General features: G+C 36.3%; 1 protein-coding gene across 1 annotated transcript in view; it reads left to right on the top strand.

Annotated features, from left to right (window-relative positions):
• The first annotated feature begins 372 nt into the window (after nt 1-372).
• Nucleotides 373-20,902, top strand: part of LOC129268468 (fibrillin-1-like) — a 137,315-nt gene continuing 116,785 nt past the window's right edge. Inside the window, exons 1-8 of the mRNA XM_064104441.1 lie at nt 373-1,098; nt 5,482-5,601; nt 7,176-7,298; nt 8,823-9,071; nt 10,697-10,825; nt 11,878-12,006; nt 13,854-13,976; nt 16,649-16,761. Of these exons, the coding sequence (XP_063960511.1) occupies nt 942-1,098; nt 5,482-5,601; nt 7,176-7,298; nt 8,823-9,071; nt 10,697-10,825; nt 11,878-12,006; nt 13,854-13,976; nt 16,649-16,761 (1,143 nt within the window). The 5' untranslated portion in view covers nt 373-941. The remainder of the gene's footprint in view (nt 1,099-5,481; nt 5,602-7,175; nt 7,299-8,822; nt 9,072-10,696; nt 10,826-11,877; nt 12,007-13,853; nt 13,977-16,648; nt 16,762-20,902) is intronic.

Genomic DNA, 20,902 nt, shown 5'->3' with positions numbered 1-20,902 from the left:
TACCCCTGGGCCGAGAGTGCATGCCCGCTGTCCGTGCATACAATTCAAAGCACACAGCAGCTGCACAGCTCAAAATACGCACAGACAGTGCGCGAAAATGAAAGAAAATTGCACTTGTCTTCATAAAATCTGTGGTAATTCTTGCAGCTATAGACGGCACATATATCTCTGCCACCTATGATTAAGAAGAAAAGTAATGTTAGACTCTGGAACAAATATGACGAGGCGTTTACTGGAAGTTAGCAAAATGTTGGCTGCGGGCGTCGATCGTATTTTGATACACTATGGAAATCGTACACTTTATTGTCGGCTGCTTGCGCTCGCATGGTCGCATCCGGACAACAGCGGCGCTATTGCCCCCTTTGCGATCCCATGATCCTTTGCGTGAATCTATTTGCGATAAGGTCTATACCCAACTCCACAGAGCCAAGCCACTTCGTAAGGGACATGTCCGGCCGGAGACACGGGCCCGGCATGCACGGCCGGAGCCTACAAACACTCTCTCCGTAGCGGCACTCATTCACTCACTGTCATCGTCAACAAAACCCCACAAAACTCACCTGAATTCCGCCACAAACAAATATCACCACGTTTCAATCTAAAACTGGAAAAAACATACAATCACAAATCTTCGCAAAGAAAGATGAGAAGTTAAATGAATACTACAAAATTCAAAAAATAGGGTTAGAAAATAGAGTTGGAAGTGGAATCGCAGAGCGGTACCGAGCCGCAACAAGCGCCAACTAGCAAGTGTGCAGTGCACTTGCTTATCGATATCGATGCTTGGCCTGGCGGCGCGGCGCGGCCGGGGTGCGCCGGCCAATTCGTTGGGAGGGCCACGTACAGCTTGCGCTCGCAAATGTTCAGCGTAAGGGGGCGCTATTCCACTTGTTAAAATGGACCATTGAAATATTCATTGGCCGTGTGCCTCTCGCTCAGACATGCTGCCCGCGTTTAGCTCACGACTTCCCGCGGTCGCTACACGTACACCCGCGACGAAGTGTCAAGTTTACCGAGAGCGGCACTGTATAAACTCTGAAGGAAACTACACTTGTTTTTGTGATTCTGGCTTCATGGGAGATGGAAATACATGTATTGGTAATGCAACAAGATTCTTCTTTTTTCAATATTTTCTCTAAATATCTGTTTATTTGTCAAATCTCCATATTACCACTGCCACCATATTTATTTAGAAAAAAAAAGTTAATATAATGATTATAATTAATTTTGGAGATCTGCTGAGTGCTTGAAGATACTAATTGTGATTGAAAATTAACAAAGGAATATACTCAAAGACAAGATTATAGATATAACACTATTTGAGACCTAAGTCGAATCTCTCTTTTATAATTATTTTTGAAATGAGTAATAAGATGATTGCATTAGGGCAATTCCATAAAATATGTACGTCCAACCCCCTATACGTGGGACCTTCATGAAATTTTCAGATTTGAATTCTGGTTCTAATTTTGACAGTCTGTAATGCTCTCAAATGACCATGACTTGGTCAATTTAATATGCAGTGAAGTAAGACTTGAGAAAAATGGGGGTCGGACGTACAAAAAGGTTGATCATTTTATGGAATTGCCCATTTTTAGTTTTAAATATCCCTGAGTATATACAGCATGTATTAACACACAATTTGCAATATGTTTAGTAAAGAAACACACAGTTTGCAATAGGTTTTAGTAAAGGAACACACAGTTTGCAAAAAGTTTTAGTTCAGTAAAGGAACACACAGTTTGCAATACGTTTTTGTAAAGGAACACACAGTTTGCAAAAAGTTTAAGTAAAGGAACACACAGTTTGCAATACGTTTTAGTAAAGGAATACACAGTTTGCAATACGTTTTAATAAAGGAATACACAGTTTGCAATACGTTGTAGTAAAGGAATACACAATTTGCAATATGTTTTAGTAAAGAAACACACAGTTTGCAATAGGTTTTAGTAAAGGAACACACAGTTTGCAAAAAGTTTTAGTAAAGGAACACACAGTTTGCAATACGTTTTTGTAAAGGAACACACAGTTTGCAAAAAGTTTTAGTAAAGGAACACACAGTTTGCAATACGTTTTAGTAAAGGAATACACAGTTTGCAATACGTTTTAATAAAGGAATACACAGTTTGCAATACGTTGTAGTAAAGGAATACACAGTTTGCAATACGTTTTAGTAAAGGAACACACAGTTTGCAATACGTTTTTGTAAAGGAACACACAGTTTGCAAAAAAATTTAGTAAAAGGAACACACAGTTTGCAATACGTTTTAGTAAAGGAACACACAATTTGCAATACGTTGTAGTGAAGGAACACACAGTTTGCAATACGTTTTAGTAAAGGAACACACAGTTTGCAATACGTTTTTGTAAAGGAACACACAGTTTGCAATACGTTTTTGTAAAGGAACACACAGTTTGCAAAAAGTTTTAGTAAAGGAACACACAGTTTGCAATACGTTTTAGTAAAAAAAAACACAGTTTGCAATACGTTTTAGTAAAGGAACACACAGTTTGCAATACGTTTTAGTAAAGGAACACAAAGTTTGCAAAAAGTTTTAGTAAAGGAACACACAATTTGCAATACGTTGTAGTGAAGGAACACACAGTTTGCAATACGTTTTAGTAAAGGAACACACAGTTTGCAATACGTTTTTGTAAAGGAACACACAGTTTGAAATACGTTTTAGTAAAGGAACACATTTTTGCAATAAGTTGTAGTGAAGGAACACACAGTTTGCAATACATTTTAGTAAAGGAACACACAGTTTGCAGTACGTTTTAGTAAAGGAACACACAGTTTGCAATACGTTTTAGTAAAGGAACACACAGTTTGCAATACGTTTTTGTAAAGGAACACACAGTTTGCAATACGTTTTTGTAAAGGAACACACAGTTTGCAAAAAGTTTTAGTAAAGGAACACACAGTTTGCAATAAGCATTAGTAAAGGAACACACATATGCTTTTCACACTGTACTTTTTTTCCTTAACACCAAGAAATTGAGTAAAGGAACACACAGTTTGCAATACGCATTAGTAAAGGTACACACATATGCTTTTCACACTGTACTTTTTTTCCTTAACCCACTTTGGTTTTACACTACGTTGTAGCAAAGTGGGCTAGCACTGTAAATAGTATGGTAATATTTGGCCCTGCAAAAAAGCAGGGTAAGCCGGCTTATTGTTGTGCTAGCACCACAATTGCGGTGCTAAGAGTGCTAAGAGATGCAGTGTGAAACGAAACTGGGCTAAGGAAAAGTGGGGCTAAGCAATAGCCAATCACAGAAGTCAAAATTGCACGTTAATCATGCTCTGAATGGTAAAATCATCAATATTCATGAGCTGTGGGATAGTCCGGGGTTAAGGCGTTAACCCCGGCTAAGCAGATAGTATGGGGTTAAAGGTCAAGTCCACCCCAGGATAATGCTGGCTTGAATTAATAGAGAAAATCAAACTAGCATAGTGCTGAAAATTTCATCAAAATCGGATGTAAAATAAGAAAGTTATGACATTTTAAAGTTTCGCTTATTTTTCACAAAACAGTGATATGCACAACTACAATGTAGGTGAGTCAGTCGATGATGTCCATCACTCACTATTTCTTTTGTTTTTTATTGTTTGAATTATACAATATTTCATTTTTTATAGATTTGACAATAAGGACCAACTTGTCTGAACCATATAGTATTAAACAATGCTAATTCCACATGTTCAGGGAGGAATTAATCGTTGCATCACTTGACAATGAGGAGAAAATTAGAATATTTCATATTTCATTATAATAAAATACAAAAGAAATAGTGAGTGGATGACGTCATAGTCTCCTCATTTGCATACCAGCCAGGATGTGCATATAACTGTTTTGTGTAATTAAGCGAAACTTTAAAATGTCATAACTTTCTTATTTTACATCCGATTTTGATGAAATTTTCAGTGTTATGCTTGTTGGATTTTTCTCTTTTTATTCAAATCAACTTTTTGTTGGGGTGGATTTGTCCTTTAAGAAAGACAGTGTGAATCCAATAAAAGATAGTATGGGGTTAAGGATAGTCCGGGGTTAAGGATAGTATGGGGTTAAGGAAATGCAATGTAAAAAATATAACAGTTTGCAATACGTTTTAGCTTTAGAAGAGAATGATCATGAAGTAGAGTTTGTTACCCAGGCCTGTTAGGAACAAATTTACTCATGATTTGATATTACGAGAGGTTGAGGCTTGATCTTTGAAGGGAATTGATGTTCAGTGATCAAAGACTTTTTTCTTCTTGTATGTTATCATTCAAATGTGTTGAAGATTTATAGGTACAGTGTAATGTAAATGCTAATCTGTATATTTTAAATGAAGATAAACCTAGAAATGACTAAAGAAGATGATCACTAAACTGATCATACTATATTTAGAAGATTTTGTGTAATGTACTGTATGTAAAATGTTTTTTTAAATATTGTCTGAAAGTATTTGCAAATATATAAAATGTGAAGTTTTCATATTTATTGGTATCGCTGGGTATGTAGGTCAAGTCCACCCCAACGTAAAGTTTATTTGTATTAGAAATTTAAAAAGTAAACAAGCACAACGCTGAAAATCTTGAAATATCTGATGTAAAATAATAAACTTATGAAATGGTAAAATATTGCCTTTTTTCACAGAACATTTTTATGCGCAACATAGTGCAAAGTATGAGAGTCGATGTCATGCACTATTTCCTTTGTATTTTATTAGGTGAATTATGCAGTATTTCAGTTTTTTCAGATTTGACAATAAAGAGACTCTTCATGAAATCACAATACATTACAACAATTGTAATTGCAAAAGGTCAAGGAGCTAGAATCAAACTATTATGTACATGTATGTTTACATAATAATCAGTAGGAAATTATAGTATTTATAATTTTATGAATTCATATTTCTTATAATTAGTATTGAAATAATGGGTGACGTAATTGGTAACCTCGTTTGCATGCCAACCAGGATGTGATATAACTGTTTTGTGAAATGAAGCAAACTTTCCAATGTCATAAATTTGATATTATACATCTGATTTTGTTTTGATTTCCAATGCAAAGCTTTTATGATTTTTCTCTTTCTATTGGAATCACCATTTTGTTGGGGTGGACTTTGTTTTTAATAGTTTTAGGTCCCATCTTGATAAGAATTTCAATTGATCCTTTCAACTACAACTATGGAAAGCCAACAACACCAACATCTGAAATGCAAGTTTGTTAAAAATGTTTTCTAGATATGATGTAAGCTCATGCATTCTTGTTTGTTTAAAAAGGATATTGTGCAAATTTTCATTACCAATAATTATGATAATAATGGATATTCATATCGTTGAGTGGATCAATCGTATCTGTTTGTAAGATGGAACCCTGGTATGGAAGATGTGAGGAAATTTCAAATTTGTTTCCAACACATCCTCTTAATTGTTGCTGGGGCTTACTTTAATATCATACTTTTCTTTAATATGACTTCTTCCTACAGATGTGGATGAGTGCATGTCTCAAACTCCATGCTCCATGAATGCAAATTGTACAGATATAACAGGCTCATTCACCTGCACATGTCATTCTGGATACACTGGAGATGGATTCAATTGTGTTGGTATGAAGATTCACAGATTTATTTGATTGAAGTACACAGACACTTAACAGAGATGTTTTAATTTAAAAGTTACTCTTTCTAATATATTCGACAAGTAAGGGATTTAGAACAATTCTGAGATTCAGCTCAACAAAAGAATTATTTTTTTCTTTGATAATGGGGTAATAACCCGGCATCACATTATGTCATCAGATGGCTCTCTAAAAAGACTCTGACTTGCTTAAAGATCAATTTGAAATAAGTGGAAATGATTATTTATGAAAGGAGTATACTATTCTATAAAAAAAGAATAAGGATCAAAATTTTATTCAATTTCATGTAGACGAAATTAATTTTCTAAAAGACGATATAGTAATGTTGAATACTTTCTGAGATAAGTCAAGTCTATACATAGCAAACACTTTTATGAATATTTAGTTAAAATGAAGAGGGAACTATCTCAATTCTTTTCAATTAAAGGGTAAATACATGTTTAAGGGTTTCTGAATTATATAAAGTTAGAAATATAATGATAAAGTGCATTGAAATGTCAATATAATGCGCTATATAAATGTAACATGTATTGTATACAAAAACTAGAGATTTTCCTTGAAATACGTCTGCGCTGTAATCTGAGTAATTACTGCTGCCAAACTACAGCCGGGAGAAATAATATCCAAGTCCTTTGGAAGCACACAGAGACGTTATAATCATAATGTAATATGCGCTCTACAAGAACTGTATATTATTATCATTATCATTATTTATAAATAATTATAATAAGCCTAGCACTGACTTTCAAATGAATGTTAGTTTCTTGTACACAGAAGAATTGCACATTGTTAAAAAGGAAAGGAAAACTACATCTCCACCAAAGAAAATGTGTTATGCCAATATTTATTTCTTGTCACTGCTGAAAATGATTGTGATTTATTATCTATTATACTCCAACTTTCTATACTTACCATTTCTTATGTAATATGCAACGTACCTGTACTTATTTTGTTGTATATGTGCAAACACAAAATCTATGAATGTATCCTAACTGATTTATATTTGAATGTTTTATCGAAAGTATCAATAAAATATCATTGAAATATAGAAAAGGTGCGGGATTAGTGATAATGAGTATGATTTTTATTGTATCCCAGGCAAAAACCCATAAAATATATTAGCATAAGTTTTAATGATCATTATCCACCGTTCAGTATGACACAATATTATGCAGCAAGTTAACTCTTTGTGCGCTGGACCATGAACCCATCTGTACTGAATTATTTTCAGGGAGGGAAACAATGCATTGTTTGTTGAGTGTGAAATGCGAAGTTCGCATGGCACCAAGTGTGCATTGGTGGAAAGGGCTAATTATGCATAGGCTATGAATTTATCAGATTTAGGCACATTGTGTAATGTGCCCTTTTATTGCACTGGCAAATGAAGCCTACCAAAAAAATATGTTTATTAAATGCACTGCTAAAAGTCTCTTGCAATGATGTAGGCCTAAATGTATTGTAAACTAAGAGGTGAAATCTGAGAAAAAAAGTTTGGTTGTGAAAAGGGCCTATTTATATCTTTCTTTTTAATTTCTTTAATAGATATCGATGAATGTGAACTTGGAAGCGGTAACTGTCATATGAATGCTGACTGTATCAACAATAATGGAAGCTTCTATTGTCTTTGTGATCCTGGCTTTTCAGGAGATGGACTTACATGTGAAAGTAATGTGATCTTAATTACCATTTTATCCTATTAATGCTATGTGTTATTCCATGTTTGGTGTTTGTGCTGAGGTTGGTGTTGAAAAATGCAACTGCCTTTTCTATCTCTATCAAAAAATAATTGATCTCAATCATGTGATAGATAGCTTAACAAAGAGTGTGATTTTCACTTCAAAGTACCATTTTCAATTTAAAGTCCAATCCTATTTCATAACGATATACAATTATTGTAAATACCATGGAAACGTTAATAAAAGCCCTTTTATGGTGATAACCATATTTGCAAGTTGGCATGTATTTAAGTCATTATGATATGGGCTCCTGGTGTAATAAAAGAGTTAGAAATCAGCACCAAACCCCAGCACCCAGAAGGTTAACACCAAACTTGAAATGGCCCATTGTATATCATTACCTGTTCTAAAAAAAACGGTTACAATTTTAGATGTTAGCCAGTGCTGACCCTGTAAAAATGTATGCATGTCCAACTATGCTGGTTGAGCATAATAATATGGTATGGGTGACATGGTTGGATGTTACTAACACTTGAATCAAGATAATTATTGGCCTATTATTTTTTAAATAATGTACATGTAGAAGTAAAATCTGAGAGAAAATGGTCTCTTTCTGAACCAATTGAATGTTTGGTATCTTTCAATGTATTTTATTGTGACCAAAGAGTTTTTGATTAGTTTTATGAGGTTAAATTGTGCAAAGAAATCTTGAAGTTTGTGAAAATAAGTAGTATGAATTGAACAATTTCACAAGCATCTTGCCATATAAAGGCATTATCTTTTCTGGGCCTTATGAAACAAAACATATCAATTGATGAGTTCATGTTTGTGATAAGTTCAACTTATAGATCAGTGCAGCTTATCATAGATACATGTATCAGTCCTGAAATTCATTGCTAGGGTAAGGTTTTGTCTGGAAGGATTCTCTTCTTACAAATAGTTATGGTTGATCCAATCAACTGTAACTATGGAAAGCCAGCAATACCAACGTCTAAATACATGTTTTTATCTATAAATGCATCATTGTCTAGACAATTCAGTGTGGTTCCTCTTTGTTTACAATAGTACATTGTGCAAATTTCCTGTAGGAAAAATGATGGATTATGTTGAGAGGGTCAGTCACAAGTCCTTGTATGACAGAAATCAGGTTATTGATCTGTTACTCTCCATGTCCATGCTTATCTTGCCAATGTGATGTTAAAGACAGATTTTGATGAGGCTTTGCTTAGTAAAACCACAAATTTTGACCAGAGTTTAGATTAAACCCATTTTCAGAATATGGATGAAGATTAAGATAGTGTTAGTGAAGATCAAACAGCATTTAGACCAACTTACAACAAGTGGGTTTAGTTCCTTTAGTGTTAGACTATCTGAGATTAAGAAGTAGGCCTATTGCGTGTAAAAAGTGAACAATATTGCTCCTTTGTGGATGAGCACAATATATAAAGTAGGTAAGAGTAGTGATATTAATAACAAAATATTATAATTGACTCTGTGTTTATATTTGATTTAGATATTGACGAATGTGACTCAATGCCTTGTGGAGAAAATGCTGACTGTACAGACGATGATGGTTCGTTCACATGCTCCTGTCAATTAGGATACCAAGGAGATCCTTATATGAGTTGCATCGACATCAATGAGTGCCAGAACCCAGCATTGTTCTCATGTCATGCACTCGCATCTTGTGTAAACACTCCTGGTAACTTCACGTGTGAATGTGATGAGGGCTACGAGGGTGATGGGACTAATGATTGCTCAGGTATGCATCTGTTATTTTATAGTATGAATGTAAATTTAGATTGTATATAATTGCTCAGAATGGGATACCAGTGATAATCCTTGAGCTTGGGCCAATATTGCATGAATTGTAGATGATTGCTAGATTGGCCATGAGTGGAATTCCTTGTATTTCAAGAAATAAGGGCATTATTATCAGCATATCCAGATTTGGTAAAAATCGTAAAATGAATTTAAACAGAATCCACCATAAAGATTATTAAAGATGATTGTAAATCTATTAAAAATAAAAATTATCAATGTGTCAAAATATAGATAGATGAGTAATTTCAGAGTAATAAACAAAAACAACATGGCATTCTGTTGGGTAGACTAGTCTTTTTCAAGCAATTCTAATAAACCTGCCCAAGTGTATTTTCTTGGTTTATGATTTTCAGCTGAGGATCTGAGTAGATTCCATTCACAGCTTTTGGTTCACACAATAGAATATTTCTTTATCTTCTATTGGACTTTAAATATGCTTCTCTCCAATTAGTGCCTACTGTGGTTATGAAGACGTGACTTTTGCACTTAGTATCACATAGGTGCACATAACACATGAATGCAACTTATTGCTGATATTCTTAATCAGGGAAGGCACACTTTTGTTTATTCTGTAAAGAATGTATTCCCTAATTGTATGTTAAATTTTTGAATGGCTTTTTGCTTTGTTGTCTGTTTATGATCTTGAATATCAAATGTAATATTTATATTGATTGGGACAAACCCTTGTTAAAGGGGAAGTTTACCCTGAAGAAATGTTTTTTGTAAAAGTAGCAGAAAAAATAATAAAAAATATTGATGAATAAGGTTTGAGGATAATCCGTTAAAGTTTAATAAAGTTATTAGAATTTTAATTTTTGGATTTGTGACGTCATAAACAAGCAGCTGCCCCATATGTTATGTAATATAAAATGCATGAATTTCATTTTTTTAATGGTTCCTTATGACTTATTTTTGTTTTCTATTTATGAACGGGTCTGAAATGATTTATTGTTTATTAATATACAAAAGGTACAGTAAAAACCATTTAAATTTTCTGAGACAATAACATTTTGTTGATTTTTTTTACCATTCGCTATGTAGGAATGCTGCTCGCATACATGTATGATGTAATAAATCAAATGATTTAAATTCTAATAACTTTTTAATTTTTTTGATGGATTTTTTCTCAAACCTTTGGCAATATTTTTTATTATTTTTTCTGTTATTCTTAAAATAAACTATTTGTCAGGGTGAACTTCCCATTTAAGCACTGGGCTTTTGTTTGTCCTCCACTTTTTAATATTTGTAAATGTTCTTTACTTGGGTTACCCATTGCTATTGTATATAGATATGTAAGTATGTCTATTTATTGTTTCCTTGATTTTTTTATTTGTGCCATAATTTTTCTTATTGAATTGTGGAGATAAATGAAATTGAATTGAAATGAACTATATATGCCCCAAACTACTGAAGATTAATCTACCTTTGTTAAATTGATAATTGCTAATGGCAGTGGTGATTATGAATGCTCAGTTACTCTATACTCATTTAGCTTTCAATAAATTCATATAAATGATATTTAGATTTATGTTTTTCTTTTCTATCTTATGCATGTTCATGTAGATCGTAATGAATGTGATGACATCCTTGAGTTTTGTGGACCTTCTAGCACCTGTGTAAACTCTGACGGATCCTATGAATGTATGTGCCTTGAAGGTTTCTTGAAAGAGTCTGTGGACAGTAATTGTACTGGTAAGATGACATCTTAATAATGCCTCACATTTGGCGTGCATCAACTTAAGGGATAGAGCAATGTTGATTTGGCACTGCACAGTTGCTGCCAGCTCACAATCAATTGGGCAAAAAGATTTTTGGGAGTATTTCTGTTTCAGATTTCTATTTCAAACAGTACAATATGGATTTTCATGAATTTTTCTTTTGTTTGATTAGAGATCCTACTTTTCTGCTTTCTTAATAATAATAATAATGATAATATAGGTATATTTACCCAGGGTAGACACTTCAGTTTCGAAAACTGCTCTACCAGCGGGCCCTGCTATTATTATTATTACCCCGGCTTTAGCTTAATAACCATTTCCATGTTCTTCAATTTTCTGAACGTCACATTCCGTTTTCTTTGGTGAAATGTACAAAACATGTGATGAAGCATTTGTAAATCATGAAAATATAAGAAAAATCATAAATATCCATGGAGATAAAGCTAGGAAACACACGATGAACATTGCACAATTTAGCTCTTCAGAATTTTGCTTTGCTTTGTACACTTTGTCATATTTTTTGTAGTTGAATTATTATGGCCTGTAAATAGTGTTATGAGTGAAATTCCATGATGTCAGTATTCTTCCTAATTTCTTTAATTTTGTTTCATGTTTTGTTGCACTAAGGATTTTAGGTTTGAGCCAAAATTACTGTTTTAATGATAAAATGGATAAATGAATTTGTATATGCATATAATCAATTGATGGTTCATTTAATAAATACCTAATTGAGTAATTAATTGAGCAATTCAATTAATTGATATTTAGGAATAAATGAATAAGTAAATGAATAAATGATTGAATGAATTGATGAATGAGCTAAATCAAAGATGAAAAACAGGCCCTTTTCGCACCAAAGCTAAAGTGGGGAAGGGGTAGCAGCAGTACTAAGAAACATTTGTACTAAGAGCTGTTTAAATCTTAATATTGATATAATTGCAGATATGTTAAGTACAGGATTACATGAATGAATGCATGAACGAATGAGTGAAATAATGAAATGAATGAAATCGTTTTTTCTTACAGATTTTAATGAATGTGACACCGTTCAAAACACCTGTCCCCCTGATGTCTCTACATGCACTAACATAGATGGTGATTTCAACTGTACATGTGACGTAGGGTATGATAATGACACACCCAAATCTTGCATTGGTAAATCATTTTTTAATCATATTCCAACTAATTAATCAATTATCTCTCCTTTCTAATACTCTTACAATTTGATAAATCTCATCAAAATGTATCATTTCCTTTCATCAACTTTCTCCACAGTCTATAGTGCCAATGCATAAACTACTTTCGGTGACTGCATTTGATTTTATAGCTATTTCTGCTGTTGAGTACCTGTTTGTATGCCCTATTTGTAAGGGAAATGCCTGTAGTGATATGATTATTTGCTCATTGTTGTATTGTTTTTACAAATCATCCAAACAGGGTCAGGGCACATTGAAGATAAATAGGCCTTTAACATGTATTCTTTCATCTATTTTACAGGGCTTTATACAAGTATATGATTGAATATATTTAAGAGTACAATATACCTAAATCGGATGAGACCATTGTAGGCTCAGAAAGTTTGTGAGACGTATAACATCTAAGTTTAGATAAAAGCATTTGAAATAATTTTGGTAGATTTGTAGTTCTGAGGACACTTGTGAAAATAGTGATGATTTGATGGATCCATCCTTGTTTTTGTCTCGCCTGCGTAGCGGAGCGAGACACAGGTATCACTATTTCCGGCGTCGTCTGCGTCGTCGTCGTCAACAATTGTGTTGTACACCCAATAACTTTCTATAGCTTCGAGGTGGGATCACCAAATTTATACCAGAGGTCCATCTCCTGAAGGCACAGGTCAAGTTCGAATATGAGTCGAATATGAATAAGGTTAAAGGTCAATGAACTTTCCATGACTGGCACTGTGCTGTGTTGTACACATAATAACTTCCTATGTATTCGAGGTGGGATCACCAAATTCATACCAGAGGTCCATCTCCTGAAGGCACAGGTCAAGTTCGAATATGAGTCAAATTTGAATAAGGTCAAAGGTCAATGAACTTTCCATGACTGGCACTGTGCTGTGTTGTACACACAATTACTTTCTATAGCTTCGAGGTGAGATCGCCAAATTCATAACAGAGGTCCATCTCTTGAAGGTGCAGGTCAAGTTCAAATGTGAGCCGAATTTGAATAAGGTCAAAGGTCAATGAACTTTCCATGACTGGCACTGTGCTGTGCTCTACACACAATAACTTTCTATATCTTCGAGGTAGGATTGCCAAATTCATACAAGAGGTCCATCTTTTGAAGGTGCAGGTCAAGTTCAAATGTGAGTTGAATTTGATTAAGGTCAATGAACTTCCCATGACTGGCACTGTGCTGTGTTGTATACATAATAACTTTTTATATCTTCGAGGTAGGATTGCCAAATTCATACAAGAGGTCCATCTCTTGAAGGTGCAGGTCAAGTTCGAATGTGAGTTGAATTTGATTAAGGTCAAAGGTCAATGAACTTTCCATGACTGGCACTGTGCTGTGTTGTACACATAATAACTTTTTATATCTTCGAGGTAGGATTGCCAAATTCATACAAGAGGTCCATCTCTTGAAGGTGCAGGTCAAGTTCGAATGTGAGTTGAATTTGATTAAGTTGAAAGGTCAATGAACTTTCCATGACTGGCACTGTGCTGTGTTGTACACACAATAACTTTCTATAGCTTCGAGGTGGGATCGCCAAACTCGTAACAGAGGTCCATCTAAGTCATATAGCATACATGTAGTTTTGACATGCAGTCTCTTCATGACTGCAATATGCAGGCAAGACAACGCTTGGCGTTTGCCTTGTTCTTTCTTTTATAAATTCCTTCATTTTCCTCTTCCTTAAATATGAACTTATTCTAATCGGCAATTTTGGCTATTTTGTGAAGATTTTGTGATATAAGTGAATTGATTGCAATTGAATTGAATTGAGTTGAATTCCTAAATTATCTTTCTTCTTTTAGACATAAATGAGTGTGACGATGGTACAAACAACTGTACAGTCAGTGAAGATTGTATCAATGTTGTTGGAGGTTTTAGGTGTATTTGCAGCGAAAACTTCACTGAAATTGATGGAAGCTGTGAAGGTAATTTATTTTGCACTTTGTGGATTAAAATTATGTTCCAAATGATTTGGTCAGAAATGCTTGATTGCTCATACGAGCATGTAAGTAGCTGTAATTGACGTAATAACATTCCACAGACCACAATGACACACAAATTAGCCCGCTTGCGAGACCATGCATTGTTAAATTCTGACAAGTGGCAAGGTTCAACCTTCAATTTAATTAAACAAATGAAATCATAAATGACCTGATGCAAAGGCATGTCAACATCTTTCATATGCTGTCCAAAAATTAGAACTCCCTCTCATGACAATAACAAAATTACAAATGAAAATCTCTCGCTTCTGATGTACAGTACATTACGTCTTACCCCCGTTTGAAAACGGACCGCAGATCAGATGGCAAACTGCGGTATTTCACCCCATTTTGCATTTTAAAATCTAAAACATCATTTCCAAGCCCTGGGGGTCGTTTCATAAAGCTGTTCGTAAGTTAAGAGCGACTTTAACAACGACTGGTGATCATCGCCAATGGTTTGTACCATTTACCGCAAGACATGATCACCATGCAGTCGCTCTTAACTTACGAACAGCTTTATGAAACACCCGCCTGATCAACCCCGCTTGGCCAGGTAATCCCCACAGGCCAGATTAGGAGCGTTGAGCCAAGGACGAAATGATAAACAACAGCTGTGTATTACGTAAGTCTTCTCTGCCTGTAGAAGGACCTTCGGAATTAAATTATTGTATTCGATATTTAATCACGTTTTCAAAGGCATATTGTATTCAGAAATTCAATGCTAGCCCATTTTCAATTTCGAACGAAGAAAATCAACCTCGAAATAAGGAAAGTAAGTGAATAAAAAATGGCGACATGTTTTCCCGGACCGCACTCGGGCTGTTGCGTTATCTTCGGACCGAGGTCAAGAAACAGGTGTTTTGATAATTACATTGCATGCCTGGGGCAGTATGGTTTTCGTATTCGGAGAAGAGAATTCATTGAGAAAAAATGGGGTATAGTGTTATCAAATGGAGGTATTTCGTCATGATAAACCAATCTCGACAAGATTTAGCCTATTTCCAGCCAAACAAAATAAATACATATTCCATTAATTTACAATAGCCATAACTTCTTACAATCTTATCTATTCTGAGTTCCAATCCCAGCCATGGAATTTATTAACAGTGTGTTGCCCTTAACCCTGGTGTAGTGAATGGATACTTGGTAGGATTGAATGCACTGAGTAATAGTGATAAAGGTGATATATAGAGCAATAGCAGGGGTAATTAAATTTGCTCTTTGTATCCTCTTTCATAAAAGTGCTAAAAATTTCCAGCTGCTACAATCATTTTATGTATTATTGATAATAAAATCCACAAACATTCTGTATGATTTGGGAAGTTTTCAGCTTTTCCAAAATAGCTCACTTCAGGGCATTCAGCTTGCTTTTATAAACATGTGCTTTAGATTGGAACTAGATTAATGATAATGATAATAAGACAGCAATAAATCCTTGATATCAAGAAAATCTTTCTTTTAAAATTATTCACCACTACTTCGTCTAATCAAGTTTAGTTTCAGCAGTCGTTGTGTTTGGAGAAGACATGGTATGAGTACACCATTTCGGATGTGTACGATCTAGGGTATGATAATAATAATGATAATAATAATGGCATATTTACCCAGGGTGGCCACTTCAGTTCCTCTTCTCCTAGCGGGCCCTGTTACTGTTATTACCCCAACTTTAGCTTGGCTGCCATATAGGCGCTCAAGCATTCAAGGAATTTCTTCCTACAGGGTACCAAATCACCTCACCTGGGTTGAGTGCAGCACTTTGTGAGTAAATTTCTTGCTGAAGGAAAACATGACATGGCTTGGAATTGAACCCATGTCCCTCAGATTGAAAGACGAGAGTCATAACCACTAGTCCACAACGTGCCTATATGCCAGTTCGTAGTTCCTTTCTGTGCATGATCAAAAGTTTCTATGCATGATCAGAGGAAGGTCATTTGTACTAAAGTGACATGGTGGTTTAAAAACTAATGAGATAAGCACCAACTTTGATGTCTTGATTATTCATGTATTCTTTTGAATTGTGGTTTTCATTTACATCCACAAAAAACAACAATGCGTCCACGAACATGACGAACGACTGGTATTTCACAGTTTGCCAAGTACATTGTGCAACATGCTATGATATGCATTCAAAGTAGGAATGCAACAAATACCTTCATAAAGTGTTCATTGGTGTGCTATTCTAGTCACCTGGTCTATTCAATTTCTTCACCCTGCTATGTAAGGCCAGCTAACGTAATATCTTGCTTTGAAATCTGCCTATCATAATGAAAGAAATGAAAGGTCATGTGACCAAAATTGTCCATGAGTAACTACGAACTGGTCTATTGGAATGTTTATATTAAATTTATATGCAGAGCAATTCACATGATTCATGCATACAAGACTTGAATAATGTAGATATTCAAATGAACAAAACTCTATTTTCTAGAACAACAAAATGTGGAGTGACTAAGTGGGTATGAAATGGAAATAATACATTATATACCAATAATATATCATTATTCATATCATTCTCTTAATTTATCTAATTATTATTATTACATGTAGCTTATTATCATTATTATTATCATCATTATCAGTACTATAATTGTCATTATGATTAAATTTTTTTTTAGCTTCATTATCTTTGGAATTGAGAGTGAGATTTGAAGCTATCCTGGGACTTGTTGTTCCAGCCAGCCCAACTGTTCTTGATTCTTCTGCAAATCTTAATCAATTTGAAGCAGATGTAAGTTAGCAATTGAATCAATTTGTACTTTCCGGCGATCATATGTTCCATATTCACTTTGTTTACGTTACGTATTTAGTTTTTTTAGGTGTTGTATATTGATTGTAAGTTGTTTTTTTTTCTTTTTTTTGTGTGTATAATTTGTATTTTGTTTTATTGGTGCCAGCACCAATAAGGCTTCTCTGCCTTCTAAGCTGTTTCCTTGTTTCATAAATTATTTTTATTTCTTGTATATTCCAATATGTTTTGGAAATGTTATTTTTAATATACGAACGAAATAAATGCATATGAATGAACTTAACTCTTGAAATAGTTTTAAAACTCCTTACTAATGTATGAATGAAATCCTGTGAATGTAGATTTTTTATGCATGTTCCTAATTCTAAAAACCATTTACACTTTGGTAAACGCTCATTATTCCGAAGTGGTGAATTGCACAAACCAAGATGTCCATTCGTCTGAAAAAATGAGAAAGGGTTTTTTAATATAAACCTTTGTTGCATTTATTCCGAAACTTCAATTCATATTTTGTTTTGTATAAAAGAAACCATTTGAATAATAAACCTTATATTGTTTTCCAATTAACAAACCTTTGGAATATCAAACCTTACTTTATTTTGGTAATAGCAAATTAATCTTCATCTCAATAAGTTTTTGCTTACACGTATGAGGGAATTAGTAGATGAAAAACATGATTTGTTTTGGCTATCTGCTTGGTTATCCATTGATGCCATAGCTCATTGCAGCATCCTTCTATTTCTCTCCATCAGACATGTTGGCTCATTCTCTTCCTAAATTTCTTGTGCTCTTATTTGAATTGAAACATACTACTCTGCTATTCAAATACACTACTCAAAAAAAGTTAAGGACCACTTTTTAAAACGTACATAAAGATTTTATACAAGGTGTTTTATTTCTGGAAATACCTCAGTACAACTGTCCTAAATGTCCTTAAACATGCTGTAATCAATTTCACGCATGGGTGGTTTCAGTTGTTGCACAATGTCTCTCGCATCACTGCACATCCTGAAAAGTGGGCCCCGAGGGGTATCAGCTACCGACATGAAGTGGTAAAAACGAATGTCTGAGTGTCTTTCAGGCAGTTCAGTAACGAGTGTGACCACCTCCTGCAGCAATAACGGCTTCACAGCGCTGTCTCATGGAGCTGATGAGGCGATTGATGTCTCTGACGTCCAGTGCATCCCATGCAGCCTCCAGAGCCACACCCAGCTGCTGCAGTCCAAGTGGATGGGCTTCGAGCTGCTCGAGACTCCTCCCCATCATGTCCCAGACGTGCTCTATCGGGTTTAAGTCCGGGGACCTCGCTGGCCACTCCATACGCTCAATCCCCTGGCTCTCAAGGAACTCGGTCACCACCCTAGCTCGGTGGGCACGGGCATTGTCATCCATGAAAATGATGTTTTGTCCCACATTTTCTGCAAATGGCACCACTATAGGTTCAAGGACCTCATCCCTGTACCTCACTCCTGTCATTGCTCCCCCTGGGACCACGTAGAGACGAGTACGGTTGGCGTAGGTGATGCCTCCCCACACCATGATGCTGCCTCCCCCATAACGGTCATGTTCTGCAATACAGGGGTCTGCAAATCTCTCTCCTGGTCGCCTCCAGACTCTCGAACGTCCATCATTGTGGTCAAGGGAAAATCTGCTCTCATCTGTGAACAGAACTCTACGCCATTGCTGTCTGGTCCATCTGACATGCTCCCGGGCCCAGTTGAGACGAATTCTTCTGTGAGAAGGGGTGAGTGGGACACACTGAGCTGGCCGTCTGGCATGCATATTGGCTCTGTGAAGTCGGTTACGGATTGTTTGAGTGGAAACAATCACTCCAGTTGCTGCAGCGAAGTCATTGTTGAGGCGGCGTGCACTGTGAAAGCGGTTGCGGAGGCTGAGATTCGTCAAGTAGCGATCATCTCTAGGGGTTGTCGAAACTGGTCGGCCACTGCGGGGTCTCTCGGAGTATAGCCCTGTCTCTCGGTGTCTTTGATTTGCTCTGCTAATGACACTGTGTGACACGCCCATCATTCTGGCTACTCTTCGCTGACTGAGGCCAGCTTCCAGCATCCCTAGGGCTCTGGCTACATCTGTTTCACTTAGGTGGTGTCTTGGCATTGCTGTTGTAGGCAAGTTGTTGATTGTACAGACTAAAGACGGAAAATGCTTTGGAAGACACTTGTCTTATGGCCCACTGCAATGATGCCAGAGACATCATGAAAGAACTGCATGTGTGAAATTGATTTCATTGTGTTTGATGGCATTCTGGACAGCTGTATCTTGGCATTGCTATTGTCAGCAAGTTGTTGATTGTAGAGACTAAAGACAGAAAATGCTTTGGAAGCCACTTTTGTACGGGCACATTGCAATGATGCAAGAGACATGAAAGAACTGCATGTGTGAAATTGATTTCATTGTGTTTGATGGCATCCTGGACAGCTGGATAGCAATGCCAAGACACCATCTAAGTGGCCGACCAGTTTCGACAACCCCTAGAGATGATCGCTACTTGACGAATCTCAGCCTCCGCAACCGCTTTCACAGTGCACGCCGCCTCAACAATGACTTCGCTGCAGCAACTGGAGTGATTGTTTCCACTCAAACAATCCGTAACCGACTTCACAGAGCCAATATGCATGCCAGACGGCCAGCTCAGTGTGTCCCACTCACCCCTTCTCACAGAAGAATTCGTCTCAACTGGGCCCGGGAGCATGTCAGATGGACCAGACAGCAATGGCGTAGAGTTCTGTTCACAGATGAGAGCAGATTTTCCCTTGACCACAATGATGGACGTTCGAGAGTCTGGAGGCGACCAGGAGAGAGATTTGCAGACCCCTGTATTGCAGAACATGACCGTTATGGGGGAGGCAGCGTCATGGTGTGGGGAGGCATCACCTACGCCAACCGTACTCGTCTCTACGTGGTCCCAGGGGGAGCAATGACAGGAGTGAGGTACAGGGATGAGGTCCTTGAACCTATAGTGGTGCCATTTGCAGAAAATGTGGGACAAAACATCATTTTCATGGATGACAATGCCCGTGCCCACCGAGCTAGGGTGGTGACCGAGTTCCTTGAGAGCCAGGGGATTGAGCGTATGGAGTGGCCAGCGAGGTCCCCGGACTTAAACCCGATAGAGCACGTCTGGGACATGATGGGGAGGAGTCTCGAGCAGCTCGAAGCCCATCCACTTGGACTGCAGCAGCTGGGTGTGGCTCTGGAGGCTGCATGGGATGCACTGGACGTCAGAGACATCAATCGCCTCATCAGCTCCATGAGACAGCGCTGTGAAGCCGTTATTGCTGCAGGAGGTGGTCACACTCGTTACTGAACTGCCTGAAAGACACTCAGACATTCGTTTTTACCACTTCATGTCGGTAGCTGATACCCCTCGGGGCCCACTTTTCAGGATGTGCAGTGATGCGAGAGACATTGTGCAACAACTGAAACCACCCATGCGTGAAATTGATTACAGCGTGTTTAAGGACATTTAGGACAGTTGTACTGAGGTATTTCCAGAAATAAAACACCTTGTATAAAATCTTTATGTACGTTTTAAAAAGTGGTCCTTAACTTTTTTTGAGTAGTGTATATGTAAACAATAAACTAAGCTGTGCGTAATGAACAACAATATTTTGTAGTCATTTTATAGTTGTTTCTTGTACATAATGGAGGAATAACATAGAAATCACTGTTTTCTTGTCTTCTGTACCAAATTGACTATAAAAAAATTCCAAAATGACTATTATGGAAAGAAAGCAAAAAGAAAATCCATATTTTATTCTTCAAAACAGAATCTGAAATAGATATACTCTGAAAATTCATTTTGCCCAATTGATCAAGGGCCCGGCAGCCACTGTGCAGTGCCAGATAGACGTAGCTCTATCCCCTAAATTATAGAACTTCAAACAGGATATCAGCAACTCTCATCTTTTAAAGGGGAATGAAACCTTTGGAACATGTGGAATTGTGTGGAAACAGAAAAATCAAAGAATAGGAACACAGAATATTTGAGAAAAATCAGACAAATGAGAAAGTTATGAGCATTTCAATATTGTGATCACTAATGCTATTGAGATCCTCCTATTGGCAATGCTACAAAGATGTGTGATGTCACACATGAACAACT

The sequence above is a fragment of the Lytechinus pictus genome, chromosome 9 (assembly GCF_037042905.1).
Source record: "Lytechinus pictus isolate F3 Inbred chromosome 9, Lp3.0, whole genome shotgun sequence".
Lineage (NCBI taxonomy): Eukaryota > Metazoa > Echinodermata > Echinoidea > Temnopleuroida > Toxopneustidae > Lytechinus > Lytechinus pictus.
This window is presented reverse-complemented; position numbering and strand designations above follow the sequence as displayed.